The sequence below is a fragment of the Bufo gargarizans genome, chromosome 1 (genome assembly GCF_014858855.1).
Source record: "Bufo gargarizans isolate SCDJY-AF-19 chromosome 1, ASM1485885v1, whole genome shotgun sequence".
NCBI classification, from domain to species: Eukaryota; Metazoa; Chordata; class Amphibia; order Anura; family Bufonidae; genus Bufo; species Bufo gargarizans.
Window position 1 is genome coordinate 596,961,646 of NC_058080.1, and position 12,015 is coordinate 596,973,660.

Genomic DNA, 12,015 nt, shown 5'->3' on the forward strand with positions numbered 1-12,015 from the left:
ACCTGTCCTCAACCTGCCTCTGTCCTTTTCTGTTCCCTCAGCCAGAGAATTATTATATGCTGTGGGCTCAGCTCCACTATACAGCGAGGACGACCTACTAGAGGAGGTCAGTATCTACTGGTCAGCCAAGATGTGGTGGAGACATCCGCTGCTTCCTCTGGTAGGCAGCCAAGTAGTGATGAGGAGAGTGGCGTGGGAGCTGGTGTTTCTAGCGGTCAGGCTCCTGACCCAGAGACCGTTGAGGAGGACATCAGTGATGTGCAGACAGCACTAGATGATGATGATGTAGCTGATCGTACTGAGGAGCCGGGTCAATTAAGGGCTTCATCATCATCGGGAGAAGAGGGTGGCAGCTTGCCCGTGAGGCAGCGGCGGAGCCAGCAAGTCGCTAGCGTGGCTGGGAGTCAGCAGGGTGGCAGCAGTTCGAGGTCGGGAGCCAAACATGCCTGGGGTAGACCACCCGCTTCGAAGGAGCATACCTGCCTGGAAAGTAGAGGTGCAGGGGTTCACAGAAGCAGCAGCAGTCAGTCAGTGCAGAGTGGTGGGGGCTAAAATCACCTACTCGGCGGTGTGGCGGTTTTTTGTTAAGCCACCGGAGGTGAACATGGCCATTTGTGGAATCTGTGGGCAGAAGGTGAAGCGTGGCCAGGGTGCCAATGTTTGCACCACGGCCCTGTGTCAACATATGCAGCGTCAACATAAAGTGGCCTGGGAGAACGTGGCTCAGATGTTGCGGTCCAGCCTGACACAGCAACTGCTACATCACCCAGTGGCACGAACCAGGGTTTCAGGCAGTCAAGGCTCCACCACCTCAGCCAAAGGTAGCTGTCTGTCCTTCCCATTATCTGCTGGTCCTGATGCTCCTGCTCCTCGCCCTCCTACTCCTCATCAGTCATTCTGTCAGCAATCGATCACTGAAGCGATTGCCAAGAGACAACAGTATGCGTGCACTCATCCAATGGCGCAGAAGCTAAATGTGCTCCTGGCCGAGTTGCTGGTGCTGCAGTCCCTCCCTTTCCAAGTGGTGGACTCTGCACCTTTCAGAGAACTGATGGCTTGTGCCGAACCGAGACGGAGAGTCCCAAGTCGTCATTTATTTGCAAAAAAGGCAGTACCAGTACTGCACACACATGTAGAACAGAAGGTGGGCGAGTCCTTGACCCTGTTGGTGTCTGACAAAGTGCACGTCAGCGCCATCATGTGGAGCTGTAACTACAGTCATGGACAATACATGTCCTTTACGGCCCTCTGGGTGAATGTGGTTCCTGCACAGCGACACCAGCAACCTGGCCAGGTGATGCCGCTTCTGCCTCCACGTTCTCACACCCTTGGTCCTGCGACAATGTCCGCCTCTGCCTCCTTATCCTCCACTGTGTTTTCACCCTCCATTGCAGGGACAATTCAGAATGCCCCTTCAGCATACCACATGTGCAGGGCCCGGCGGTGTCACTCTGTTCTGCACCTCGTTTGCCTGGGCAAATAGAGTCACACTGGGGAGGAACTGCTCTGTGTCCTTCATCAAGAAATCGAATCCTGGTTTTCTCCGCGACTACTCAAAAGAGGGCTGAGCAATGCTCCCTGCATGGCACACATGTTCAATATGGTTGTCAATCGGTACCTGGAGTCTTCCACCCATCTGCAAGACATCCTAAAAATGGCCAGGAAACTTTGCATGCACTTCAGCCACTCGTACAATGCAAAGCACACCCTCCTTGAGCTGCAGTGGAAGAATGGTATCTCCCTACATAGGCTGATATGCGACATTTCCACCCGTTCGAATTCCATCCTCAATATGTTGGACCGACAATATGAACAGAGAAAGGCCATAAATGATTTCTTGATGATCCAAGCAGACAGGAGTACTCCCCTGTGTAACTTTGATGTCAGCCAGTGGCAACTCATGCGTGACACCTGCTGTTTGCTCAGGCCCTTTGAGGAGGCCACGTTATTTGTCATTCGCCAGGCCTACAGGATGAACAATGTCATTCCACTGCTTCATGTCCTAGAACAGATGCTGGTAAATCTGGCTGGTCAGGGGACTGGAGACGTGGCGCCTACATCTCACGGTCACTTGAGCCCTGTAGGGGCTGAACTGGAGAAGGAGGACGAGGACGAGATTGGAGCTCAAGCAATGTATAACAAAAATAAGTGGTTTTTCTACACATGTGACAGGAGAGGAGGAGCAGGAGCAGCCAGAGAAGCGACAGGGTGAAGAAGAAGACGAGGCAGAGGACCCAGACACACCGCGGCAGTATGCAGTGGAGATCGAGGCATGGAGTACCTCTGAGTCACTTGCACAAATGACCCGATGCATGCTCACTTGCTTGAGTAATGACAGCCGAATTGTCACCATTCGGCAGAGGGATGACTTCTGGCTCCCCACCTTGCTGTACCCTCACTACCAGTCCAAAGTTGGGCTCTTTTTTACACCTGCTGAGAGGGAGAACAAACTGAACTACTATAGAAACATCCTATGTAGTCATTTGGCCACTGCCTATCTGCGCCATCGTCCATCCTTTTGCAGGTCTGACTGCCATGGCTGCTGGGGAGGGGTGGTTTGGCAGGAGCAGTACCAGCTCCATCAGCAGCAGTCTGAGTCTAGAGTCCCTGATGAGCAGCTTTCTTCACCCGCCTAGTGAAGAAACTACTCACCAGCAGCAGCATCTGGAGCATAACCTGAACCAGCAGCTGGTGGCATAATTCGACAGCACCCTGCCCTCCACATTGAAGATCCGCTGAACTACTGGGCAGCCAAACTGGATTTGTGGCCTCAACTGGCCGAATTTGCCCCTGAAAAGCTGTCCTGCCTGGCCAGTAGTGTGGCATCACAGCGGGTGTTTAGTGCGGCAGGGGCCATAGTTACCCGCAGAAGAACTTGCCTGTCCACCCAAAATGTGGAGAGACTGACCTTTGTCAAGATGAATCAAGGGTGGAACAGCCAGGATTTCCACCTACAAATGCCTGATGCATCAGACCAGACTTTTTGATTACCTCATCGAATAATTAACACCATCACTCACTTATACTCTGTCTTTTGGGAGTTTGGCGCTCAACCTTACCTACTTTTATACAGTGACCGGTGTGACACTCGGGGTGGGTGACCCCCCCCTGTTCCCTACCCGCTACTGATCTATTCCGACCTCCTCACTATGTCATTGTGCCACTCTGTGGCCTTCTGATGCTACCGCCACCTCCATACTGTCATTGTGCCACTCTGTGGCCTCCTCATGATGCTGCCGCAACCTCCACACTCTGTCATTGGGCCACTCTGTGGTCTCCTATTGCTGCTTCCACCTCACCACTATGTCATAGGGCCACTCTGTGGACTTCCTATGTTGTTCTCACCCTCCCTACTTCAAGACTGGGCCACTATTTTGCCTTTTGGCCTGGCTGACATCATCATTTATTTGGCCCTTCTTTTGGTCTGTCAGAAGGAAGGAAAAATGAGATGCACAGCAGATCCTGTATGTGTAGCGGCTTTAAGGCCTGTATGGTCCCATCAGAATTGGCTTGTGCTTTGGTAGCGAAAGGCAGGAGTGGGTACAAAACACAGAAGACATGCAAATATTCCATTCACGTGTTATCTCTGTTTTGGATCCACTCCTGGCTTTTTCGGCATTAGCAATACTGATGGATTACTGACCAAATGCTGACCGAGTTAAGGTGGATGCTCAACAGACATGATCCGTTTTTTGGGGGTTATTGTTCTGACGGATCAGAGGAAGGGAAAAATAATCAGTGATGTCAACACAAACTTACTGCTGACACCCTCTACACTCTGTTGGGGGGGCTCTACTTGTATAAGCATTTAATAGAACAGGTTCTGTAGACATGTATGTGGAATCAGCTGCCGACGGTGTAAAAGGAGTGCGCTTCTTCTTGGCGCTAACATCAACCTGTGTTGAGTACATACTTGAGTTATTTGGTCATCTGCATGTCATACTGACTTACAGTATTATTTCACTACCACAGCAGACTCCCTATGCGTGTTACTACAAGGCACAGTGTTCTACACCACTATAAAGGCTCTCTGCAGCCAGGAAAATAGCCGTTTTTTAATCCGATTCGCCGCAAATAAATTCAGATCAAACCAAATTTTATTTTATTTTTTAAACTGGCGAACCAGCCGAATCGAATTTTTTAAAAATTCGCTCATCTCTAGTCCACATCTGTGTTTTTTGGACATTCAGAGTGCTGGTCACATGACACAGCTGAGGATCAGGGGGGAGGGGATAACTCACAAATACAGACACTGGTAAGAAAATTGATTCTTGAAAGATTGCTTCTTTATCACTTCACTGTATCTCAAGTGCTGCCAAACAAATTAAAACAAAAAAAAAAATATGTTCAAGTTTAGTTTTACAATTTGCTGGTGATAGGAGCTATCATCTCCTTGCATTATTGGCTTAGATCCATATATTCACTTATCTCATGACTTCAGGAACATAAATACAAAGATATATGGTAGTTTATTGTTATGCTAATTATATACTAAATCTCCATAGCAAAAACTATACATAGATTTAAATCTGTTATATAGAGAGACGTTGTTTATGTGAGGTTAAAATGGAACATTCCACATCAGGTAGAAAATGACTTTCCCAGGTCAACTCTGACAATATTTATAAGGTTCATCATGGTTTGATATGTTCCAGAGCGATGTGACTAATAGCATAATTCTTAATTGTACCTTTTATGTCGCTAAAGGACCACTAAGGCCAGACATAAATGTATGGGTTGACTGTGCTAGTGATAGCAAAAGCCTTTGTGCAAGGCAGATATAAGTAAGCTGAACTATTTCTAATTCTAAATAATGTGATATACTTTGGAGTAAGAAGGAACAGGGACATATTTGCGCTACATTGTAAATAGAAGACAATACATTTCTCTGTCTCTCTTACTTGGTCTCAAGATGTAAGACTAGTGTTCAATTAAGGAACAACCACCTTATACTTGCACATTTTCATGTACTGTATGTCTACAGTGATCATTATCATGTATATTTTGTGGATGCTGTGGTAGCCAATAGAAGTCAGTCTGCAATAGTTATCTACAGTATGGTCAGACAGGCCTGCCAGAGTACCAGAGGATCCTCCGTAGGGCCTAAGCTGTAATGCTATAGTGGACCCCAAAGGCCCAGGAGAAAAAAATAAGAATTAGTCCTGCTTTTGGATTCAACCATTTGCCAGTAGGGTATATTTGATTCAAAACCTATTAGACTGTATTGATGATATAATTTGCTCTGGTGGGCCCAAGGAATCCCAGTCCAATACTGATCTTCTGATCAATAAAACTGGCTGGAGTTGGTTCTGAGGCATAACTTAAAACTTCAGGGATGCAATTTTAAATCTGTATCAAGTTCCATTTGTAATATTAGTTTCTTGAGGGGTTTGTGAGCTACCGCAGACACCAGGTGCTTGTTGGGACTGCTAGTCTAAACTCACTATAGCTACACCCTGAGGTCGTACATTCAGTGACTTGTGTAATCAACTAGTTAATTTTCAGTTACATATTGATGATACAAAAACTCTGCCTCTCAGGTCAAATGAAAGGAACCTGTCAGCAGGGCAGACACATGTGGAGAAATGTATTAGGACTGGTTTGATTCACCAATCTAGATTGTGCATGCATGAATTATTCCTTAGGGCTGTTTCAAAATGAGTGAGTCCATTGCGGGAATTATTCCTTAGGGTTGTTTCAGATGAGTGAGTCCATTGCGGGAATCACGCCCCGTGTGTGAGCGTGATCCTCATTTCTCGGATTTGCAGCAGTGCACGGCATTATTATGATTTCTAATGCTATGTGCCTCTGCTTTACCTTATTTCTACAGAATCATAGTGACATAAAGCTGTCAGTATGATTATGTAGAAGTAAGGTCAAGCAGAGGCACATAGCATTATAAATCATGATAATGCTGTGCACTCCATGTCCAAAACGGAGGATCACATTCAAACACAGAGCGTGATTCCCTCAATGTACTCACTCGGGTGCAACAGCCCTTAAAGTCACTGTACACTGCTTAATTGAGCAAATGTTCCTTCCCAGCAATCGTCTGCTTATCAGTGAAGAAGACCATGCATTTACATGCAGTGATTTTCTCCACAATCTGGGGAGGAGTGATGGCTAATGCCATTGCTCGTCCCCATACATAATCCTTGTTTGCTAGCAGAGGAGTGCTGTTTAGATGGCACCATCTGCTGCAGGCACATGTATGATGTGATCACCTTTACACCAGCAGATCTTTGCTAACAATGTTCCTACAAACGCTTGTTAGCAAGTATCTGAACGATGCTTGGGCAGGGGCCTTTAGGCTATTATGGGTACTAGTGAACTAAATATGTTTCCTCCCCCTTCTATGTAGGGCTTACTCATCAGAATTCCTTTAAAACATGACAAAGGGAATTTAAAGGGGAAAAACATGGATATTAAATTTGTCAAATATACCATTATGGTCTTGTCTAGAGATTAGCAAATCTAATTCTACCCAAATTTAGTAAAAATTTGAGGAGGATCTGAATCAAAATTATTGTGATTTGATTTGTGCAAGTTTTTTTTTTTATTCATTAAAAAAAATTTGTTAAAATGAGAAACAAGAAAGAAAATATATGTGTCCTAGGAGACCTCGGAGTGTCATACACTTTTTTTGGTCGATTTGGGCAAGGTGAACCCAAATAAATTTTGAGAGATTCACTTGCCATATGCTAGTCTACAGTGGTGTCTGAATCAGTGTATATATACTCACAAGCACTTTCTACTTTGCTCTTGCTATATATATGCTGTGAACTGTGAATAGTAATGCCTTCTAGTGCAATGTTTTGTTTTTTTCTAGTGTAATGCTTTAGTTTAAATGTCAGTTCTTGTTCCTCTGTCCATGGCATCTAGGATTGCTCCAAGCAACATTTCATTGTATTGTACATTGTATTACATTGTATTGTAGAGTGACAATAAAGGCATCTTATCTATCTTATCTTATTTAGTCTAGTATTGCTACATGCTGAAAGTTATGAGTAATATTAAAAGGCTTGTCAGAAGACGATTATTGAAATTTTTATTCTTGTTTAATTCAATTTTTTATTTTGATTCAATTTTCCTTTTTGTTCTCTTTCTATAGCAATTTGTAGAAATAGCTGTGGGGAAGGATTCTGCTCCCGTCCAAACATGTGCACATGCTCCAATGGACAAGTGGCCCCAGTCTGCATTTCTAAAACCGGTGAGGTTAAAAAACAAGGTTGATATGATGATAATGTCTGTAGGTTCTAGAAATTTCACAAGTGATGAAGGTAGTATATTGTGCATCCAAATCACCAATATACAGGGTGGGCCATTTATATGGATACACCTTAATAAAATGGGAATGGTTGGTGATATACTAATGTGCCACAAACAGGAAGTTAATATGTCAGGGGGGAAACTTTTCAAGATGGGTAGTGACTAGAGTTGAGCGAACACCTGGATGTTCGGGTTCGAGAAGTTCGGCCGAACATCCCGGAAATGTTCGGGTTCGGGATCCGAACCCGATCCGAACTTCGTCCCGAACCCGAACCCCATTGAAGTCAATGGGGACCCGAACTTTTCGGCACTAAAAAGGCTGTAAAACAGCCCAGGAAAGAGCTAGAGGGCTGCAAAAGGCAGCAACATGTAGGTAAATCCCCTGCAAACAAATGTGGATAGGGAAATGAATTAAAATAAAAATTAAATAAATAAAAATTAACCTAAATCAATTGGAGAGAGGTTCCATAGCAGAGAATCTGGCTTCCCGTCACCCACCACTGGAACAGTCCATTCTCAGATATTTAGGCCCCGGCACCCAGGCAGAGGAGAGAGGTCCCGTAACAGAGAATCTGTCTTCATGTCAGCAGAGAATTAGTCTGCATGTCATAGCAGAGAATGAGGCTTCACGTCAGCCACCACTGCAACAGTCCATTGGCATATATTTAGGCCCAGCACCCAGGCAGAGGAGGGAGGTCCCGTAACAGAGAATCTGTCTTCATGTCAGCAGAGAATTAGTCTGCATGTCATAGCAGAGAATGAGGCTTCACGTCAGCCACCACTGCAACAGTCCATTGGCATATATTTAGGCCCAGCACACACACAGGCAGAGGAGAGAGGTCCCGTAACAGAGAATCTGGCTTCATGTCAGCAGAGAATCAGTCTGCATGTCATAGCAGAGAATGAGGCTTCACGTCAGCCACCACTGCAACAGTCCATTGGCATATATTTAGGCCCAGCACACACACAGGCAGAGGAGAGAGGTCCCGTAACAGAGAATCTGGCTTCATGTCAGCAGAGAATCAGTCTGCATGTCATAGCAGAGAATGAGGCTTCACGTCAGCCACCACTGCAACAGTCCATTGGCATATATTTAGGCCCAGCACACACACAGGCAGAGGAGAGAGGTCCCGTAACAGAGAATCTGTCTTCATGTCAGCAGAGAATTAGTCTGCATGTCATAGCAGAGAATGAGGCTTCACGTCAGCCACCACTGCAACAGTCCATTGGCATATATTTAGGCCCAGCACACACACAGGCAGAGGAGAGAGGTCCCGTAACAGAGAATCTGGCTTCATGTCAGCAGAGAATCAGTCTGCATGTCATAGCAGAGAATGAGGCTTCACGTCAGCCACCACTGCAACAGTCCATTGGCATATATTTAGGCCCAGCACACACACACAGGCAGAGGAGAGAGGTCCCGTAACAGAGAATCTGTCTTCATGTCAGCAGAGAATCAGTCTGCATGTCATAGCAGAGAATGAGGCTTCACGTCAGCCACCACTGCAACAGTCCATTGGCATATATTTAGGCCCAGCACCCAGGCAGAGGAGGGAGGTCCCGTAACAGAGAATCTGTCTTCATGTCAGCAGAGAATTAGTCTGCATGTCATAGCAGAGAATGAGGCTTCACGTCAGCCACCACTGCAACAGTCCATTGGCATATATTTAGGCCCAGCACCCAGGCAGAGGAGGGAGGTCCCGTAACAGAGAATCTGTCTTCATGTCAGCAGAGAATTAGTCTGCATGTCATAGCAGAGAATGAGGCTTCACGTCAGCCACCACTGCAACAGTCCATTGGCATATATTTAGGCCCAGCACACACACAGGCAGAGGAGAGAGGTCCCGTAACAGACAATCTGGCTTCATGTCAGCAGAGAATCAGTCTGCATGTCATAGCAGAGAATGAGGCTTCACGTCACCCACCACTGCAACAGTCCATTGGCATATATTTAGGCCTAGCACACAGGCAGAGCAGAGAGGTCCCGTAACAGACAATATGGCTTCATGACAGCAGAGAATCAGTCTGCATGTCATAGCAGAGAATCAGGCTTCACGTCAGCCACCACTGCAACAGTCCATTGTCATAAATTTAGGCCCAGCACCCAGGCAGAGGAGAGAGGTCCCGTAACAGAGGATCTGGCTTCATGTCAGCAGAGAATCAGTCTGCATGTCATAGCAGAGAATCAGGCTTCACGTCAGCCACCACTGCAACAGTCCATTGTCATAAATTTAGGCCCAGCACCCAGGCAGAGGAGAGAGGTCCCGTAACAGACAATCTGGCTTCATGTCAGCAGAGAATTAGTCTGCATGTCATAGCAGAGAATGAGGCTTCACGTCAGCCACCACTGCAACAGTCCATTGGCATATATTTAGGCCTAGCACACAGGCAGAGGAGAGAGGTCCCGTAACAGAGGATCTGGCTTCATGTCAGCAGAGAATCAGTCTGCATGTCATAGCAGAGAATCAGGCTTCACGTCAGCCACCACTGCAACAGTCCATTGTCATAAATTTAGGCCCAGCACCCAGGCAGAGGAGAGAGGTCCCGTAACAGACAATCTGGCTTCATGTCAGCAGAGAATTAGTCTGCATGTCATAGCAGAGAATCAGGCTTCATGTCAGCCACCACTGCAACAGTCCATTGGCATATATTTAGGCCTAGCACACAGGCAGAGGAGAGGTTCATTCAACTTTGGGTAGCCTCGCAATATAATGGTAAAATGAAAATAAAAATAGGATTGAATGAGGAAGTGCCCTGGAGTCCAATAATATATGGTTATGGGGAGGTAGTTAATGTCTAATCTGGACAAGGGACGGACAGGTCCTGTGGGATCCATGCCTGGTTCATTTTTATGAACGTCAGCTTGTCCACATTGGCTGTAGACAGGCGGCTGCGTTTGTCTGTAATGACGCCCCCTGCCGTGCTGAATACACGTTCAGACAAAACGCTGGCTGCCGGGCAGGCCAGCACCTCCAAGGCATAAAAGGCTAGCTCTGGCCACGTGGACAATTTAGAGACCCAGAAGTTGAATGGGGCCGAACCATCAGTCAGTACGTGGAGGGGTGTGCACACGTACTGTTCCACCATGTTAGTGAAATGTTGCCTCCTGCTAACACGTTGCGTATCAGGTGGTGGTGCAGTTAGCTGTGGCGTGTTGACAAAAGTTTTCCACATCTCTGCCATGCTAACCCTGCCCTCAGAGGAGCTGGCCGTGACACAGCTGCCTTGGCGACCTCTTGCTCCTCCTCTGCCTTGGCCTTGGGCTTCCACTTGTTCCCCTGTGACATTTGGGAATGCTCTCAGTAGCGCGTCTACCAACGTGCGCTTGTACTCGCGCATCTTCCTATCACGCTCCAGTGCAGGAAGTAAGGTGGGCACATTGTCTTTGTAGCGTGGATCCAGCAGGGTGGCAACCCAGTAGTCCGCACAGGTTAAAATGTGGGCAACTCTGCTGTCGTTGCGCAGGCACTGCAGCATGTAGTCGCTCATGTGTGCCAGGCTGCCCAGGGGTAAGGACAAGCTGTCCTCTGTGGGAGGCGTATCGTCATCGTCCTGCCTTTCCCCCCAGCCACGCACCAGTGATGGACCCGAGCTGCGTTGGGTGCCACCCCGCTGTGACCATGCTTCATCCTCATCCTCCTCCACCTCCTCCTCATCCTCGTCCTCCTCGTCCTCCAGTAGTGGGCCCTGGCTGGCCACATTTGTACCTGGCCTCTGCTGTTGCCAAAAACCTCCCTCTGAGTCACTTCGAAGAGACTGGCCTGAAAGTGCTAAAAATGACCCCTCTTCCTCCTCCTCCTCCTCCTCCTGGGCCACCTCCTCTTCCATCATCGCCCTAAGTGTTTTCTCAAGGAGACATAGAAGTGGTATTGTAACGCTGATAACGGTGTCATCGCCACTGGCCATGTTGGTGGAGTACTCGAAACAGCGCAACAGGGCACACAGGTCTCGCATGGAGGCCCAGTCATTGGTGGTGAAGTGGTGCTGTTCTGTAGTGCGACTGACCCGTGCGTGCTGCAGCTGAAACTCCACTATGGCCTGCTGCTGCTCGCACAGTCTGTCCAGCATGTGCAAGGTGGAGTTCCACCTGGTGGGCACGTCGCATATGAGGCGGTGAGCGGGAAGGCCGAAGTTACGCTGTAGCGCAGACAGGCGAGCAGCAGCAGGATGTGAACGCCGGAAGCGCGAACAGACGGCCCGCACTTTATGCAGCAGCTCTGACATGTCGGGGTAGTTGTGAATGAACTTCTGCACCACCAAATTCAGCACATGCGCCAAGCAAGGGATGTGCGTCAAATTGGCTAGTCCCAGAGCTGCAACGAGATTTCGCCCATTATCACACACCACCAGGCCGGGCTTGAGGCTCACCGGCAGCAACCACTCGTCGGTCTGTTGTTCAATACCCCGCCACAACTCCTGTGCGGTGTGGGGCCTGTCCCCCAAACATATGAGTTTCAGAATGGCCTGCTGACGTTTACCCCGGGCTGTGCTGAAGTTGGTGGTGAAGGTGTGTGGCTGACTGGATGAGCAGGTGGAAGAAGAGGAGGAGGAAGCCGAGAAGGAGGAGGTGGCAACAGGAGGCAAAGAATGTTGCCCTGCGATCCTTGGCGGCGGAAGGACGTGCGCCAAACAGCTCTCCGCCTGGGGCCCAGCTGCCACTACATTTACCCAGTGTGCAGTTAGGGAGATATAGCGTCCCTGGCCGTGCTTACTGGTCCACGTATCTGTGGTTAGGTGGACCTTGCT

General features: G+C 47.9%; 1 protein-coding gene across 1 annotated transcript in view; it reads left to right on the plus strand.

Moving 5' to 3' along the window:
• The window catches only part of FBN2 (fibrillin 2), a 340,887-nt gene that overhangs the window by 67,619 nt on the left and 261,253 nt on the right, over nt 1-12,015 (plus strand). Inside the window, exon 3 of the mRNA XM_044275860.1 lies at nt 7,112-7,210. Within this exon, the coding sequence (XP_044131795.1) occupies nt 7,112-7,210 (99 nt within the window). The remainder of the gene's footprint in view (nt 1-7,111; nt 7,211-12,015) is intronic.